General features: G+C 51.0%; 1 protein-coding gene across 7 annotated transcripts in view; it reads left to right on the plus strand.

The window, feature by feature from the left end:
- The window catches only part of PPARGC1B (PPARG coactivator 1 beta), a 124,727-nt gene that overhangs the window by 88,371 nt on the left and 17,693 nt on the right, over window positions 1-18,663 (plus strand). For 3 of the 7 annotated variants that reach the window (XR_008525555.2, XM_002816069.5, XM_063724317.1), the window contains exons 2-8: window positions 1,744-1,917; window positions 7,962-8,174; window positions 12,026-12,142; window positions 13,918-15,040; window positions 15,934-15,970; window positions 16,560-16,624; window positions 17,587-18,397. Coding sequence is in view for 6 of the 7 variants with exons in the window: in XM_002816069.5 (XP_002816115.3) it covers window positions 1,744-1,917; window positions 7,962-8,174; window positions 12,026-12,142; window positions 13,918-15,040; window positions 15,934-15,970; window positions 16,560-16,624; window positions 17,587-18,397 (2,540 nt within the window). In the remaining variant the exon portion in view is untranslated. The remainder of the gene's footprint in view (window positions 1-1,743; window positions 1,918-7,961; window positions 8,175-12,025; window positions 12,143-13,917; window positions 15,041-15,933; window positions 15,971-16,559; window positions 16,625-17,586; window positions 18,398-18,663) is intronic. The other 4 variants (XM_063724318.1, XM_002816070.5, XM_054556052.2 and 1 more) reach the window with 4 other exon arrangements.

Consider the following 18,663-nt stretch of genomic DNA (forward strand, 5'->3'; position numbering starts at 1 on the left):
TGAGACAGTTCCCGCTCCTCTCTGCCTACCATGAAATACCATTGTTTTATCATTATTATTATCATTATTTGTTATATTACTCTTAGCTGACATTTATTGAGCAGTTACTAGGCCAGGCTATGACGACATTGCCTCTTTTAATCTTAACATATAAGGCAGATATTGTTGTTGTCCACGTTTTACAGATGAAGGGACTTGCCCAAAGTCCACAGCTGGTGAATGGGGATCTCAACTCACTTCTGCCAGGCCCCAGGGCCAACAGAACATCACCAAGCCATTTTGTTTCTGTGTCAGCCCCCCAACTCAGGCTATTTCTGAATCTGTAGGGCAGTTCTTCTATTGGTAACCATTAAACTTGGGAGACCAGGGTGAGAAATTGATTGCCTTCTGATTCAGTAGCTCTGGGATTAGGCCTGAGAATTTATATTATTTCCAACATACCAGGTTTCCAGGTGATTCTGGTGCTGCCCGTCTGGGACTACACTTTGAGAACCACTGATTCAGGCAATGCTGTTATCAGAGTCACCTGTGGCTCCCTTCTCCCCCACTCACTGCTATTAGGTGGGTTTATGACCGTCTAGATCTTTTCCTGTGTGTTTGCATACGTGCTAGCCTACATAAAGAAATATACGGCTTGATTTTTACTTTCTTTACACATGTGGGGTTATATTTTACATGCTGATATTCTACAACTTTGTTTTTTATTTAATGTGTCTTGGAGAACACACAGATCTTCCTCATTCTTTTCAACAGCACTGTAGTATTTCATGATATGGGTGTTTTTTTGCTTGTTTGTTTTTGGGTTTTTTTGTTTGTTTGTTTTTTGTTTTTTTGAGACAGTTTCCATCTGTCACCCAGGCTGGAGTGCAGTGGTGTGATCTCAGCTCACTGCAACGTCCACCTCCCGGGCTCAAGCGATTCTCATGCCTCAGTCTCCCAAGTTACTGAGATTACAGGCATGGGCCACCACCCCTGGCTAATTTGTGTATTTTTAGTAAAGACGGGGTTTCGCCATGTTGGCCAGGCTGGTCTTGAACCCCTGGCCTCGAATGATCCGCCCACCTCGGCCTCTCAAAGTGTTGGGATTACAGGCGTGAGCCACCATGCCCGGCTCATGATACGGGTGTTTTATGGCTTTATTTACATATTGTGTACTAATTGGTGTTCCATCATATATCAAATATGTAATTTTATGTTCATCATGTATGTTCCATCATATATTATATCATATATGTAATTTTAGACATTACATATATTCCTATAAAATTCCTGGGAACATGAATGGGTGTTTCTGCAGAACCTAGTAGTCACACAATACTGTCAGTCATTATTATTGCTGTTTTTTGTTTCATTATTAATATAGAGGCATTGTTAGCTTCAAGAAGTCCACTTATAAGTGGGGACATATATGTAAAGGATTAGCTCCTCTATTTACAGTCTTTAATAAAGTTTTCAACAAAACAGTTCTGGTAACAGGAGGACAGAGATGTATGTGGGCAGGGCCTTGAGGGATATGTAGGAGTGCAGAGGGGAGAGCAGCAGGGGGTTTAGTACTGCTGGGGCCTAGCTTAGCTACCAGAAGATTCAACCAAGGGGTGGAGCTGATCTTTCCATTTCTTGGTCATTTGGCAAAATCGGGCCTTGGCCACGGGTCCAGATTGGCTGCATCATTATTGAGAGGGCCCCTGCTTGGGTCTAGCCAGCCTCAGTTCTGATCCACCTCTTTCCTTCCTGTCTCCTCAGGGTGGAGGGTCCGGGGAGGAGCAACTCTATGCTGACTTTCCAGAACTTGACCTCTCCCAGCTGGATGCCAGCGACTTTGACTCGGCCACCTGCTTTGGAGAGCTGCAGTGGTGCCCAGAGAACTCAGAGACTGAACCCAACCAGTACAGCCCCGATGACTCTGAGCTCTTCCAGGTATGCCCTCTCCAGTCTCCCCTCCTCCCCGCTGCCAGGCCTCTCTGTCCTCAAAATCTCGGCTCTGCCCTGCTCTGCCTTCTCCTGCACTTGCTCATGCAGACAAAGCCCCTCACCCATCAAAGCTGTTGGGCCCCGGTTTCTCGTGCTGGATCGGCCCCTGATCTGGCGCAGCTCACATGCCTCACCGGCCCTTGCTGTATCACCTCCGGAAAGTAAGGGTGAGATGAACTGCTCTCTAGGTCTCCCGAGCAGAACCAAGCCCCTTTAGGTGTGCCACAGAGGTCCAAGTCCTCTGTTCCCTACATTATCTCATCCAATCCTCGTCCCCACCCTGCAAGACAGGGTCCAGTATTTTCCCATTTTACAGATAAGGAAAATGAGGCTTGGAAAAGTTAAGTCATGTGCCTAGGGCAATTAACCTAGTCAGAAGCTGAACTGGATTCAAACCTAGTCTTCTTGCCTCCAGAGCCGGGACTTTACGACCATGCTGATACCATAATGAGATGACTGGCATTTATTGAGCAGCTGTTCTGTGGGAGGGCTGTCCCTGTTTGTGTATATTAATTCATTTAAATTTCTTAACAACTCTCAGTTGTAAATACAATTATCTCCCTTTTTCAGCTGGAGCCTAGAGGTTCTTTAATAAGAGGCAGTGCCAAGAACCACTATGCATGTGCCTCTCCCAGCCCTGTGTGCTCCAGCACCCAGCCTCAGGGGCATGTAATGGCTAGTATTTCCTGTAAGAAGGCCTCTTACGGAATAATATGATGTCTGGGGTTTGCTTCAGAAGAAAGCAATCTCTGCATGGATTTGCATGTGTGGGTGGGAGTGTGTGGCCTAGAGGGTAATCGATGAAACTGGATTGGCCATATTTAGCTGGGTGATGGACACATTCAGATTCATGATTCTTTTCTTGGAATTTTCTCCCTCATAAAGATTGGGGGCAGAAGCCATAGCTCCCTGTGTCTATCTGGCAATATAATAATAATAACAACAACCACAATAACATCGCATGTGCTGAACACCAAGGTGGTGTGCCGCAAGCGTCCTCTCCAAGCGTCCTCCTGATGGATTTTATCATCCTTCTAGAAATGTTTACCAAGCGCCCTATGTGTCAGGCACTGTGTTCATCCGAGGACTTTACCGTCTGTAAACATGTGAACAAACAGCAGTCACTTGTGATAAGGGTAGAAAGGAAATAGAGAAGGGACTGTGGACTGAGTGGTCGGGAAAGGCCTCTCTGAGGAAGAGAAGCTATCAGTTGTGTACTCCTAGTAATCGGTTTTACAGACAAGGAAAGGGAAGCTCAGAAAGGTTGAGTAACTCACCCAAGGTCAAACAGCTAGTAGGGATCCAGGCAAAGACTGTAATCTAGGAACCCACACCCCTCACTGCTACACTGAACCCCTTTGCCAACCCTGTGAGAAATTACCAGAACGAAACTGTAGTTCTGGCTCCAACTGGATACCTCCATTTTCTTGCTTGAACAATGGGGACAATTCCTTTGCTATATTGCACCTTTCCTCTTAGGGGGCCACCTCCAGAAAATGCTTTTAGGTTGCAGAGAACTCATCAGTGAAAAGGGGTTTGGATGCTCCCTGAAGACCATCCCCACCGAGACTGTATAGGCCCCCCACCTGCTCAGAGAATGGCCAGACCTACCAGTAAGCCTCCGATGAGGTCCTACTAATGCTTTCAGGCACAAGTAAGCTTGGTGTGGCCCCAGTCCTGCAAGGAAGGCAGTCCTCACAGCTGACAGAGCTCTGCCCTCCCAGCCCCTCTCCCCTTCATGGGCTGCACACTCCACCAGCTCTCCTGAGACTAGGCTAGCTCTATCCATTGCTCACCGATGCACCCTCTGTCCATGTGACTGGGGCCTGTCCCCACCCCCTGCTCCCTGCCCATCGGAAACTCTGAGTGTGGGCTGTGTCTGCATTGTGCATGGTTATATTCCCAGGGCTCTGCACAGTGCCTGGCACTTTGTCAGGGCGTAACAGTCATACACTGAATGAATCTTTCACGTAGCTCTCACGATGCCTCCTCCTAAGGCAGTTGGTCACTTAGTCCCTCTCATGGGCTCCCATCTCTTGCACCCATGTGTGTCCTTCAGACTGCAAGGTCCTTGGGGGACCAACACTTTATTCATCTCTGGGGCCCTTGCACATTATAAGGACTCAATTCATAGGTGTTGAATGAAGGAACTGATTAAACTGACCCATTCCAAAAACCTTGAGCTGGGATCTAGGAGCCATAGGTTCTAGTCCCCCTTCTGGCACTAACTTGGATAGTTTCTTCGTGGGACCAATGGGAATCACGGAGCCTTGCTGCCAGTGCCAAGTCTGTTAACAATTAAATGGCACCATTGTTACGGAAACAAACTGGGAGAGTAGAGAACAAGCTACAGTTGCAAGGGTTGACACCTCCTCGGGACAGGGACGCTGCCTTCCATTTCTCTGCATGTCCCAGAGTCCTTAGATTTGGGGTGTGACAGGCCCTTGTAAATATTTCTAGAGTAAGGCAGGTGTTTTGTTGTTTTGTGACAATTTGCCAGGTGTCCTTGGATGAGTAGCTCCCTTTGGTTGGGCCTCAGTTTTCGCATGTGAGGAATGAGGAAAGAACATGGACAAATCAATCTGTTGAAGCTACAGGAGGAGAGTCACTGGGTTTGGACCTACTTCCAGAAAAATGGGAGGGGGGGTGGCAGCCAATTTCCTGGATTTCTTGAACCTCAATTTAAGCCCCATGGATAGTACCGATCTCTGAATATTCTTTCTGCCCTGGTAGCCTACATTCTGTTCCGTGACGTTTCTTCAAGCCACTCTAGGTCCTCAAAATGAAGCCTTTTCCCTCAGATTTCTTGAAGGCTCCTTTTCCTTCTGCTTGAGATCAGCTCAGGAAGACTGGGGGTGGGGCTGAGTCTATTAATATCCCTTCCTCAGCTGATTAACTCTCCATTAATTTGCACTCTGTTTCTATGCTGAGCAGGGAGAGCCGAGCTAATGGGCCTGGGGAAGAGGAGAGGGGTGGCACAGCTCCCTGGAATGGATGGCTGGAGGAAGCAGTGGCCAGCGTGGGCAGGGATGGCTGCTCCTCCCAGTCAGGCTCAGAGCCTCCTGCCCCACCTGGCTGTTTCAGTGGAGTGGGGTGGGGAGAGGTGGGGAGAATGGGAAGACTTTTGCTTTTACCCAAATTGATGGGTACCTCTTGAGGTCTTTGCCATTTTGGACTCATTTCAGCACCGTGACCGGCAGGCACTCAGTAAGTCAGTGTTGGCTTTCTAAGTCCTGGGTTCTAGTCCTTAGTCCTACCCCTGACTCACTGTGTGACCTTGAAAGGTCTCTTTCCTGGGGCTTTATTCCTCCCCTGTCACCACGCCCCCCAAAAAATAATGGCAGATAGGTTTCCTTGTGAGTGCCAACTGTGATTGATTGGCAGTTGTCACCTGAAGCCCTGCATCAGGAAAAATGCTGGCATGGAAGGAAGCGGCCGTTAGCAATACAGGGGAGCAGTAGCGTGTGCACCACGCATTTGAAATCTCTCTTCACTGCATGGTTCCTGAGAGCCCTTCCGGCTCTGATATTTGTGATAATTCACAATATCTCTGGGCCCTTGGTACCCTCCCTGGGAAAGAGTGAGAATTCTCAGTTCATGCAGTGCTGATGATGTCATCTCTGAATGACTTCCCTCTAGAATCTGGTCTTTGAGACACTGAACTTAGCCTCCCGCCGTTGTTTATTGTTTGGTTCATTCACTCTTTCATTAAGTAAATCTGCTGTGGTGCCTCCCATGTCCCAGGCATTGAGCTTAGGGACCTAAGCACTCTACAAAGCGCTCTCATTACTGCTTCCAGACTTGGCCTTCTGGGAGCCCAGGGAGGAAGGCTGGCCAGGGATCATGTCTTCCCATTTCACAGGGAAAGGAGCAAGGCATAAAGGAGGGAAATGACTTGCCTAAGATCACCCTTTTGATGGCAGAACCCCAAGAGTGGTCGCTGAGCCCCAAGTTCCAGGATCTTAACTCTCCATCAAGCTGGACAGATGGTTCTGAGCTGGACAGGGTTGGGAGTCTGGCCTGAGGGTTGAAGGAGACTTGTGGGTAGGGGGTGGGGGCAGCCAATGAGCCCCCTTGCATTCTAAAACCACTGTCCTCGGACCCTGATCTACCCTCGGGCCTCCATCCCCAGGGCCTGGGTCAGACCCAACCAAAATCTTCTTTTGACCTTTCTTTTATTCTTAGCTCCGTTCTAAAAATTACAAATGCGTTTGTTCTCTCCCCGTGTTCCCCCTTCGAACTACTCAGCTGCTGCTCCGGCTGTAAGGCCTGGAACAGATTTAGTGCAGCCAAAAGGCCGTCACGAGACGTGTATTTCAGATGAACTTCCTGCAGAAAGGATAAACAGCCTGACCTGGGATGGGAAAGAGTGCTGGAGGAGGTATCATGTGACAGAATGTGCCTTCTGCCAGAACAGCCCGGGGACCAGGCCTTACTAAATGAGGCGCTCGGTGCCTCACCTAGAAGCCACGTGCTCTCCACACCAGGCCTCTGGGCGTGGGGGCCTGTGGGCTGGGGGTACACACGCCGACCTTCCTTGTGGTTCATCTGTGCATGGGGCACTCTTGCTGTCCAAGTCCTGGCTCTAGACATTATTTGCTATGTGACCCCTGACAAGTTGCTGAGCCTCCAGGAGCCTCTGTGTCCTCAACTGCAAAATGGAGATCAGAATCGTGCGCCCCTGGGCAAGGTTGCTGTGAGGCCTCCCTGAGCCTGACAGAGCCTTTCTACTCCTCTCTTCAGCCAAGCGCTGTGCCCCTGGCCTTTGACTGGGATTTCCCTCTTCCTGGGTCTCCCCTTCTTAACGCTTTACCTGGCTGGTGTCTTTCAAGCCTACCTTTAAGTATCAGCTGCTCAGAGAAGGCATCTGGGACCACCCTCAAGAGCCTGGAAGTCCTCACCACATTCTTTTTCTCCATCATGGCTTCCTTTTATTTTCTTCCTAGCCTTTCTCACGCTCTGAAATGATCTTGTTTGTTTGTTAGTTTCATCCCATCCTCCACAGGAGGGTAAGCTCCATGGGAGCGGGGCATGTCAGTCTCCACGTGCTGTTTATCACCAGCGTCCAGCATGAAGCGAGGCACAGCATAGCCACTGGGAAGGGGAAGGAAGGGAGCAAAGAGTGCAGGGGGCACTTACTACCACCGCCACCACCGTCGTCGTCATCATCGTCATGGCGGAAATCATGTAACAGCAGCAGCACTAGCAGTGGTAGTGGCCACAGTCATCACAGTAGCAAGTGCTGTTATTTTGTGCCAGGCACCATTTTCTAAGCATCTTACCTAAGTTTACTCATCTAGTCCTCAGCAGTAACCTTAGGAAATGTGTGCTGTGTGTTATCCCACTTGATAGATGAGAAAACTAACTTGCCTGAGGGCCCAGAGTTGCTAAGTATGGGACCTGGGGTCCAGCCCCAGCTCCAGAGCCCGAGTGTCTAATCACCATAGTTGCTACCTCCTCAGGAGTGAATGAGGAGAGTAAGCTCTGGGACCCCGCAGAGAAATGATAGCTGCCTCGTCACTGCTGTGGTTATTATTGTCATGGTTGAACCCTGGAGCTTCTGGCCTTCACTCTGCCTGGACCCCAGGGTCTGAGGGGCTGCAATGGGTTGCTGCTACCAGTGTGGTAGGCCAGCCTCTGTCCTTGGTGGGGGAGATAGGTGTCACTTAGGTGGACAGCCCTGTGCCCAGGTATGTGATAAGCAGCAGAGCCAAGAGTGGGACTCCCAGGCAGGGCCCTTTCCACTATCACCTAGTGCCTGTTCATAAAATTCTGGGATTCTTGGAGTCAATAACACATTTATTGGGCATCTGCTATGCTAGGAATACTGAGCAGCTCTGCTGGAGGGGCAGAGGGGAGGGTATGGCAGGAGGGTGATGGTGGGCCAGCCGGCTGGGCAGAGCTGGTGTCCACCGTGGAGACTGAGTCTAAGGTGGTGACTAACCATCTCCCCATCTGCCTTTCTGGCCCTCCCGCCCTCCTCACTCCAGATTGACAGTGAGAATGAGGCCCTCCTGGCAGAGCTCACCAAGACCCTGGATGACATCCCTGAAGATGACGTGGGTCTGGCTGCCTTCCCAGCCCTGGATGGTGGAGATGCTCTATCATGCACCTCAGCTTCGCCTGCCCCCTCATCTGCGCCCCCCAGCCCTGCCCCGGAGAAGCCCTCAGCCTCAGCCCCTGAGGTGGACGAGCTCTCACTGGTGAGAACCTACTTACAGCAGAAGTGATGGTTGCAGCCTGGGGTTAGGTTTCTGGTTCAGGGCATGGGGTGCGGAGCAATCCGCTCCAGCCCTGCAGGGGACTCCGTGCATCACTGGCAATATTGATCACAACAGAGAGCGTGGGCCAAAGGTGGGAGGCCCCCCAGGCTTAACCTTTCCCACCTAGACAGAGGTACTAACGACATAGGCTTCACCTGTGTTCTCTATGCTCTTTGGTACTTTAGGGATTGACCAAGTTATGTGTTAAATCCTTGAAATTACATGCAAAACATTTTCCTGAAGATTGCACACACATGGTAAAAATCCAGGTAGTAAAAGTGGACAGTTAAAAGCAAAACCTCCTTAGCCCTCTCTCTGTTGCTTTTTCCTGTCCCAGAGGTAACCATGGTTACTGATGTTATGTGACTTTCCTCTTCTACCTTTTAAAAGATTTTACTACAAAAGGGAGTCTACATTAGGGCTCTGCACGTTGCTTTCACAGTTAACTGTGTGTCTTGGAAGCTCTTCCACATGAGCATGTAGAGCTCTGTTTCATTCTTTGTGTTGGCTGTGTAATGTTCCTTGGTAAGGTTTCACTGGTTCCCCTGTTGGGTATTTGTGTTGTTTCAACTCCTTCCTCATTACAAGCAGTGGCACAGTAACTGTTCTTATACAGGCCTTTGTGACATGTAAATGGACAAATTCTTAAAAATGAAATTCCTGGGTCTGTGGATCTGTGATTTTCCAGTTTAAGCAGATACTTCCAGATTGCCCTCCAAAGAGGTTGGACGGGTTTACACTTCCACCAGCAGAAGTTAAATGCGGTGTGAGTGTGTGCGGAATGTGGAAATGTGCACATGGAATAGCAGCTTTCTAGGGAGAAGATCAGATTTTATCAGATTTTCAAAGGAGTCTGGAACTCAGAAGTTACTGGAAGCAGTCGCTGTCAATCCAGGCTGAGAGCACCCATAGCTGAGCTGTCCTGGAGTGTGAAGTCTAGCTTTGCTCAGCCTTTCTTGGAGCTGTGGCTCCTGGAGGCTGGCAGGACTCAGCTAGAAAATCAGAGCCCGTTGGAGCCGGGAGGGTTCTTAGGTTATGGAGAGTTTGAGCTAGAAAGGCCCTTGGTGACCCTCAAGCCCAACTCTGGAAAAACTGTGGCCCAGAGTGGGGAGGGTATCTCCACTAGTCACATAGCAAGTCAGTGTGCCAGCAAAGACTAGAACTCAGGTATTCACTCCTAGTCTAGGACCCTTGCCGTTCCTTCCCACTGCCTTCAAGTTCCCCAAAGCAGCGTGAAGCACCCACCATGCCAGGCACAGAATATGTTCAGTCCCACATTATGGCTCCTGCCGAGAGGGGGTCCTGCTTCCTTTCAGACTGGAATCGAAGCACCTAGGTTTGAATCCCAGCCCTGCCATTTAGTACTTGTATGTCCCTTAGGCATACCTCCTGAACCTCTCTAAGCCTCGGCTTCCTGATCTATAAAGTGGGGTTAATAATAGTGCCTATGTCAAAGGCTATTAGGAGGTTTACAGCAGATAATACACATAAAACACTTAGAACAGTGCCTGGCACATACAGTTGCTCAGTAAATGTGAACTAATACTTCTGGTACAACCATTAGTGGTAACAAGCATTCTAGTGCCATTTCTGCATGGGGCCTTTGGAGAGGAACCAAACCTTAAAGAGGCAAAGCGCGACCCCTGCTGGACAAAGGTTGTTTCCCTCCCATGCCTTAGATTACCTTCATTCCCTACATGCTTATTGAGTGCCTCTGTTTCAGCCATTGTGCAAGGCACACAGGAAACAGACTTGCTGTCTAGACTCCCTGCATACCGACAGAGACCTGGAAGGGCCCTGAGGGGCCGGGCACAGTGGCTCATACCTGTAATCCCAACACTTTGGGAGGCTGAGTGGGAGGATCCCTTGAAGCCAGGAGTTTGCGACCAGCCTGGGCAACATAGGAAGATCCATCTCTATGATTTTTTTTTTTTTTAAATTAGCCCGGTATGGTGGCACGTGCCTGTAGTCCTAGCTACTCTGGAGCCTGGGTAGGAGGATTGCCTAAACCCAGGAGTGTGAGACCTCAGTGAGCTAGGATCATGATACTGCATTCAAGCCTGGGTGACAGAACAAGACCCCATCTCTTTAAAAGACAAAAAGCAAACAAACAAAAAGGCCCTGAGAAGTCATCGGGACCTCAGGTTGGGCCTTGGATCCCAGAGAGTCCAGCGATGGACTTGTAAGGACCTGTGGACCTCTGTGTGTCTGTGTGGTTTTCTGACGTCAGCAACTTCTGTCATATTCTTAGAGTCAAAAAAAGAGGTTTTAATCCAGCCATGTGGTCTCCCTGCCCCTGCTCATTATACCAATGGAGGAATCAAGGCTCTCACAGTGCACTGGGCCTGAGCCAGGCTAGAATGAGGTCTCTTTCCCCCAGTCCTAGGATCCTTTCCCATCGAAAAAATCACAAACATGTGGGTGCTGGTTTGGGATGTAGGTGGGGTAGCCAGGATCCCGTGGCTCCTCAAGAGTGTGGGGTGGCCTTTTCTCTGGCTCCTGGGCCTTTGGCATTCCTTGTTGGAGTGACTTGGGGTGGCATGTTCCCCAGGGAAACTCTCCGTGCTGTACTAAAATCTCATGATCTTTCTCAGTTTGTTCTCAAGCTTGGCTAGGATCTCCGGCGGAAAATCCAGATGTATTCAACTTCCTGCTCTCTCAGCTCAGGTACACTCTGTACCTGCCCTCAGGGTGCAGAAGCAGAAGAGCTTTTACAATTTTTATAGGAAAAAAAAAAGCCAAACAAGCTTAAGTGTAGTCTTCCACTTGTGTAAAAACAACAAACAGGGTAGGGCCAGGCACAGTGGCTCACGTCTGTAATCTCAGCACTTTGGGAGGCCGAGGCGGGCAGATCGCTTAAGGTCAGGAGTTTGAGACCCACCTGGCCAACATGGTAAAACCCCATCTCTACGAAAATACAAAAATTAGCTGGGTGTGGTGGCAGACGCCTGTAATCCCAGCTACTTGGGAGGCTGAGGCAGGAGAATCTCTTGAACTCGGGAGATGGAGGTTGCAGTGAGCCGAGATCCTGCTACTGCACTCCAGCCTGGGTGACAGAGACTGCGTCTAAAAAAAAACAAAACAAAACAACAGGGTGGGTTGGAGGTAATGACTACATACATATACTTGTATAATGAAAGCCCACTTCATGATAGGTTCACCGAAAAGTACTTAGTGGAGTTGCCTCTAGGAGGGAGAAAGGGACTTTGGGCAAGAGAGAGACTTGCTTTTAATTGTCTGCCGTTTAGTATTTGTGATGTGTCTTCTTTTTTTTTTTAACCATTTACAAGTATTACCTTGCTTAATTTAAGAAATTAATTTTTAGAGGTAATATGAATAAACAAAAAGAACAAAGGGGAAATCAGCTAGAATCCCACACCAGAGAATCATTTTGGTACCTAACCTTCCAGATTGTGTGTGTGTGTGTGTGTGTGTGTGTGTGCACTCAGAATGTCCCAATAAAACTGTATCATAATATTTTAACAGTAGAATAGACAGACATTACCCAAGACCTGCTTGAGTTTTTCAAAGTCATAGCTATTCCCTGGGGTTATTAACTCTGAAAAGGATTTGTATGTTATTAGCATACTTATGTGTGTTCGGGATTGTTAGACAATCTGCCATCTGCACCTAGTATCTTGGGATCATCATCCCAGGTCATGGAATGCCCACCCTGTGTTCTCCCTGTGGTCCTGTGATGCCCAAGGTCAGTCCTGAGGGGCTGGCCATGCAGTCCATGTCCTCTGGCTGTGGCTCAGCCCCGGCTCCTGTCCTCTCTGCTTTTCCCTCAGCTGCAGAAGCTCCTCCTGGCCACATCCTACCCAACATCAAGCTCTGACACCCAGAAGGAAGGGACCGCCTGGCGCCAGGCAGGCCTCAGATCTAAAAGTCAACGGCCTTGTGTTAAGGTATTTTTTCACATGCCCCCAAATCTGCCCCAGGTGTCTGTTGGGGCTGCAGCCTTCAGCTCTGGTGGAGGATAGCGAGTTCAATCAACTTCCAATATCTCTTCCCGCTCCTCCCACAGCCCTTGTAGCTGGTGTCCTGGGCACTGCTTCTGGAGATCCAGCCTAGTTTAGGGTTTTGTAGAAGGAGCCCTGGACTTTCTCACACTTCAGTGTTCCAGACACTGGTAGATGTTAATGCAGGTTAGAGCAAGGATGAGGAAAGTGTGGCCAGCCTTCAGAGGACTGTATTCCAACAGTGTGACAGACCAAAACACAAGATTGCGCTGGTTGTGGAGGCTACAGTAAATAGTTTGGATTTTTTTTTCCCCCTCGGGGAGCCCATTGGAGAGTTTAAAGCTCTGTCATAGACATCCAGGGTCAAAGAACATCCCTTTTCCTCCTTGAGCCCCATCTTCTAAGCCTAACAAGGAGAGGTGTAACAGGTCTTTTTCAAGGGGTCCTGTCCTCAAAGGCTACACACAACCCCTCCTCTTCCTGGTCCTGGACCCTCCTCCTGGGAACTGTTGCATACAATCCTACATCCTCAGAGGCAGAATCGGGTCCTCTCAGACAGCAGCTCAGTGTAGGAGCCTCTCCCTTGCTGGGGCTTCTCTGGGGAATGAGTCCCTATGCTCCCTCCCTATTTGTCCTGGCTGACCCTCCTGAAACAAAGGTCCACCCTCTCGTGCCTCATTCTGTTGAAGGGGCAGCAGCCACGCCCCATTGTGAGCCAGCTGTTTGCCCTCTGGGAGCCTAGGAAGCTCCCCAGAGAGGTGAGATGCATCTGACAGCCATTGCTAGAAAGTCCCAGCACAACGATGAGTCACACTTGGGGGGAAAGCCCCAGTGTGGACAAGCGGGGCGAATAAGACTGGAGAGGTTGGCTGGTGCGAGTGCAGAGGACCTCAGACACCCAGCCATGGAGCCTCCCCTTTATCTGTGGGCACTAGGAGCTACTGAATGTTTTGTTTTTTTAAACTTGATTGAAGTGCAATTTACATACATAAAAGCCACCTATTGTAAAAGTACAATTCTATGACTTTTAGTAAACTTATAGCCATGCAATTATGACCGTTATCCAGTTTTAGAATATATCCATCATTCAGGCTGGTCGCGGTGGCTCACGCCTGTAATCCCAGCAGTTTGGGAGGCTGAGGCGGGAGGATCACTTGAGCTCAGGAGTTCAAGACCAGCCTGGCCAACATGGTGAAACCTTGTCTCTACTAAAAAATACAAAAAATTAGCCGGGTGTGATGATGCATGCCTGTAATCCCAACTACTCGGGAGGCTGAGGCAGGAGAACCGCTTGAACCTGGGAAGCAGAGGTTGCAGTGGACCGAGATCGATGAATCCCCCAGTGCTCATTTGTAGCAAGTCCTTCCTACACCCAGCCCCAGGCTACCATAAACCTACTGCCCGGCTCTTGGCTGAAGGGTACGGAGCAGGGGGGTGGAATGGTCAGAGTGGGGCTTTGTCAGTGAATCTGGAAGGGTCTGCAGGGGCGAAATTCCATGGCTGGGAGAGCTGTTAGGAGGCTGGTCATTCCTTCATTCCTCATCCACTGAGCACAGCCAGGTGCCCGGCTCTGTGTGGGAAGCTGGGAACGGAATGAAGGAAACCTGGCTGTTCCTATGATCCAGGTGAGACACAATGGGCCAGCCAGTTGCCATGCAGATGAGACACATGAGAGAAGTGTTTGGGCCTCCTTCCTCACTCCGGCCTCTCTCCCTCTCTAGGCCGACAGCACCCAAGACAAGAAGGCTCCCATGACGCAGTCTCAGAGCCGAAGTTGTACAGAACTACATAAGCACCTCACCTCAGCACAGTGCTGCCTGCAGGATCGGGGTCTGCAGCCACCATGCCTCCAGAGTCCCCGGCTCCCTGCCAAGGAGGACAAGGAGCCGGGTGAGGACTGCCCGAGCCCCCAGCCAGCTCCAGCCTCTCCCCGGGACTCCCTAGCTCTGGGCAGGGCAGACCCCGGTACCCCGGTTTCCCAGGAAGACATGCAGGCGATGGTGCAACTCATACGCTACATGCACACCTACTGCCTCCCCCAGAGGAAGCTGCCCCCACAGGCCCCTGAGCCACTCCCCAAGGCCTGCAGCAACCCCTCCCAGCAGGTCAGATCCCGGCCCTGGTCCCGGCACCACTCCAAAGCCTCCTGGGCTGAGTTCTCCATTCTGAGGGAACTTCTGGCTCAAGACGTACTCTGTGATGTCAGCAAACCCTACCGTCTGGCCACGCCTGTCTATGCCTCCCTCACACCTCGGTCAAGGCCCAGGCCCCCCAAAGACAGTCAGGCCTCCCCTGGTCGCCCATCCTCGGTGGAGGAGGTGAGGATCGCAGCTTCACCCAAGAGCACTGGGCCCAGACCAAGCCTGCGCCCACTGCGGCTGGAGGTGAAAGGGGAGGTCCGCCGGCCTGCCAGACTGCAGCAGCAGGAGGAGGAAGACGAGGAAGAAGAGGAGGAGGAAGAGGAAGAAGAAAAAGAGGAGGAGGAGGAGTGGGGCAGGAAAAGGCCAGGCCGAGGCCTGCCATGGACGAAGCTGGGGAGGAAGCTGGAGAGCTCTGTGTGCCCTGTGCGGCGTTCTCGGAGACTGAACCCTGAGCTGGGCCCCTGGCTGACATTTGCAGATGAGCCGCTGGTCCCCTCGGAGCCCCAAGGTGCTCTGCCCTCACTGTGCCTCGCTCCCAAGGCCTACGACGTAGAGCGGGAGCTGGGCAGCCCCACGGACGAGGACAGTGGCCAAGACCAGCAGCTCCTACGGGGACCCCAGATCCCTGCCCTGGAGAGCCCCTGTGAGAGTGGGTGTGGGGACATGGATGAGGACCCCAGCTGCCCGCAGCTCCCTCCCAGAGGTAGTCAGAGTTGGTGGTCTGCGAAGAGGGGGCAGGGATGGGGTGCAGCATGCCCCATTTTACTGGGAGCCAGGAGCCCTGTGTTCAAGTCCCCATCCCCCAACAAAGTGTTATGTGGGTTTGGGCAAGTCCCTTCCCCTCCCTGGCTTTCAGCTTTTCTTTGGGCTAGTTGGAGCAGATCTTCAGAAGAACACCCATGCATCTCTGAGTTTTTCATCTTGCATGGGCAGGGTGCCACTTAATGAATTAAGCAGGCAGTCAAAAAGTAAACAGAAAAGGAGGATAATTACAAAATTGCAATAGGTACTATAAAGAAGACACTGGGGATGATGTGACAGAAGCATAAGGCTATAAGTTCAGCTCCACAATGCAGCTAGAGTTTTAAATGCTGCTAATAGCAGTAATGATAACAACAGTTAGCCACTGTGTACTTATCGTGCTGGCACTGGTCTCAGATGAACAGATTGTCCCTATTGAGTCCTCACAAGGAGGCTTTCTGGTAGGGACTGTCATTGTCTCCATTTTATGATACAGAAACTCAGGCACAGAGCTACTTAATGATGAGCCCTATGCAGGGCTGTCAGTCCAGAGCTCACAGCAGTGGGACTTGGAGTCAAGTTCTTCCTCACTGTGCAACATGTTTAGCCAGAAGGGGTCACCCTTGCACCTGTTTGTACTTTCTGCAAAATCAAGTAGCTCTCCCAGCTGAGACTGGGATGGAAAGTGGATTTGAGTTGTTCTGTCGTTCTCTAAAAGTGGCAGAGGTGTTTGGTCACCTGCCCAAAGGGCAGCTGTGCTTGGCACCAGTGGAGGCCTAGGGTCTCCTCCAGAGGGGAAACATCTGCTAGTGATACCATGTTGGGGAATCTTATTTTTCTTTGTCTTCTTTTCAGACTCTCCCAGGTGCCTCATGCTGGCCTTGTCACAAAGGTAGATTTTTAGAAATTATTGGTGTATTGTTCCATGAGATTTTGTCTTGTTGGATGTGTGTGTTGGTGGTGATGGAGGGTTCATCAGCCCCCATGCCTGGCCCTGGCCCCACACCCTGTGCCCTGATTGTCATCTGGGACCCTCAGGAGCTGGGCTCCTTTAGAAGGGAGCTGGTTTTTAGAAACTAACTTTTGCACGCCAGAGGAAAGGCCTCAGGCCATTTCATAACCTGTCCTCTTGGGGGCCCTGAAAAGAGTTCTTTTCTGACAGTGCCCTGTGGCTTCAGCAAGTCCCTTCCTCCTTCTGGGCTTCAGTTACTCCCTCTATAAAATAAGGAGGCTGACAACACTTGTCCTCTATTTACCCTCCAGTGATCCTTGCCTGTGTCTCCTAAAAGAGCTGTGCAGCTTGAATTCCTCTAACAGCCGGGATGGGGTTTCCCCCAGAGCGAATGCATCTCAGGCTCCATTTCCATGGGCAGTGGAACCAGGGCCTGTCACAGCACTCCCTGTGACCCTTTTGTGGGCGGGGAGGTGGATGCCTGCTGCTGACTTGCTGCTTTCCTTTCTGTCCTCCCTGCCTCCACCAGCGACCCAACTTTTGGCAAGAAGAGCTTTGAGCAGACCTTGACAGTGGAGCTCTGTGGCACAGCAGGTGAGCCAGGGGGCTTCCACTGGCAGGTGCCTTCAGGAAAACACCTGCACATCTCTGAGTTTTTCATCATGCATGGGCAAGGTGCCACGTAATGAATGATGCACAAGATGCCTGCCTTCACGGGGCTTATGTTATAGGCAGTCAAAAAGCAAACAGAAAAGGAAAATCATTACAAATTGCAATAGGTACCATAAAGAAGACTCACTGGGAATGAACCAGCATTACAGGCGTGAGCCACCACACCCAGCCCAGGTGGGCAGTTTTATCTGCGGTGCCTGCCCCCTGTCCGTCATGGGAAACACCAGAGGCATATGAGAGGTATAGTTGGGAGGGTTTGTTGCATGATTGGACGTAGATCAGGAAGAGGTATTTGGATGACTGGGAGGTTCCAGCTGCCATTAGTAGGTCACAGAAGGGATGGCAAATGGATTTCATCACATGCCAACTCCAAAGAATTGAAGGATTCCCAGCCTACCTCCAGGCTCAGCCAGCAGTGCAGTGATCAGTTAGTGATGTCTGCCATCCACTGGGTTGAGGGAGTAAAGGCACTTGGCCATTTTATTGCCATCCCAAACTAGGGTCTTTTTTTTTTTTTTTTTTTTTTGAGACATAGTCTTACTATGTTGTCCAGGCTGGAGTGCAGTGGCATGATCTTGGCTCACTGCAACCCCCTCCTCCTGGGTTCAAGCAATTCTCATGTCTCAGCCTCCCAAGTAGCTGAGATTATAGGTATGCACCAACAAGCCTGCCAAATTTTTTTTGTATTTTAGTAGAGACGTGATTTCACCATGTTGGCCAGGCTGGTCTCGAGCTCCTGGCCTCAAGTGATCCACCCACCTTGCCCTCCCAAAATGTTGGGATTATAGGTGTGAGCTACCATGCTTGGCCCCAAACTTAGGGTCTTAGTGTCCCTTGGAGAAGTAATCTGTCTTTATCTTACCTTTCTCTTCTTCCTCGGGCAGGACTCACCCCACCCACCACACCACCATACAAGCCCACAGAGGAGGATCCCTTCAAACCGGACATCAAGCATAGCCTAGGCAAAGAAATAGCTCTCAGCCTCCCCTCCCCTGAGGGCCTCTCACTCAAGGCCACCCCAGGGGCTGCCCACAAGCTGCCAAAGAAGCACCCGGAGCGGAGTGAGCTCCTGTCCCACCTGCGACATGCCACAGCCCAGCCAGCCTCCCAGGCTGGCCAGAAGCGTCCCTTCTCCTGTTCCTTTGGAGACCATGACTACTGCCAGGTGCTCCGACCAGAAGGCATCCTGCAAAGGAAGGTGTTGAGGTCCTGGGAGCCGTCTGGAGTTCACCTTGAGGACTGGCCCCAGCAGGGTGCCCCTCGGGCTGAGGCACAGGCCCCTGGCAGGGAGGAAGACAGAAGCCGTGATGCTGGCACCCCACCCAAGGACAGCATGCTGCTGAGAGACCATGAGATCCGCGCCAGCCTCACCAAACACTTTGGGCTGCTGGAGACCGCCCTGGAGGAGGAAGACCTGGCCTCCTGCAAGAGCCCTGAGTATGACACTGTCTTTGAAGACAGCAGCAGCAGCAGCGGCGAGAGTAGCTTCCTCCCAGAGGAGGAGGAAGAAGAAGGGGAGGAGGAGGAGGAGGACAATGAAGAAGAAGACTCAGGGGTCAGCCCCACTTGCTCTGACCACTGCCCCTACCAGAGCCCACCAAGCAAGGCCAACCGGCAGCTCTGTTCCCGCAGCCGCTCAAGCTCTGGCTCCTCACCCTGCCACTCCTGGTCACCAGCCACTCGAAGGAACTTCAGGTATGAACAGGGGGCAGCAGGAGAGGCAGCGGGCAGTGGAGGATCCCAGTTCCCGGGGAGCCAGGAGCCCCAGGAGGGAGGATCCCTGGGAAACTTGCTCTGAAACTGAGGCTGCATCTCCCAGTGTGGCCCATGTCTTGGTCAGGGGCCTTGAAGGTGGTCTTCTGGGGCAGTTGTGAGTGAGTCCTGGAGGCAAGCAAAGCCTGGTCTGTGAAATCGAGAGTGTCCCAAACATCCTGGCCTCCAGAAAGAAAGAAAACCCACTT

The sequence above is a fragment of the Pongo abelii genome, chromosome 4 (genome assembly GCF_028885655.2).
Source record: "Pongo abelii isolate AG06213 chromosome 4, NHGRI_mPonAbe1-v2.0_pri, whole genome shotgun sequence".
NCBI classification, from domain to species: domain Eukaryota; kingdom Metazoa; phylum Chordata; class Mammalia; order Primates; family Hominidae; genus Pongo; species Pongo abelii.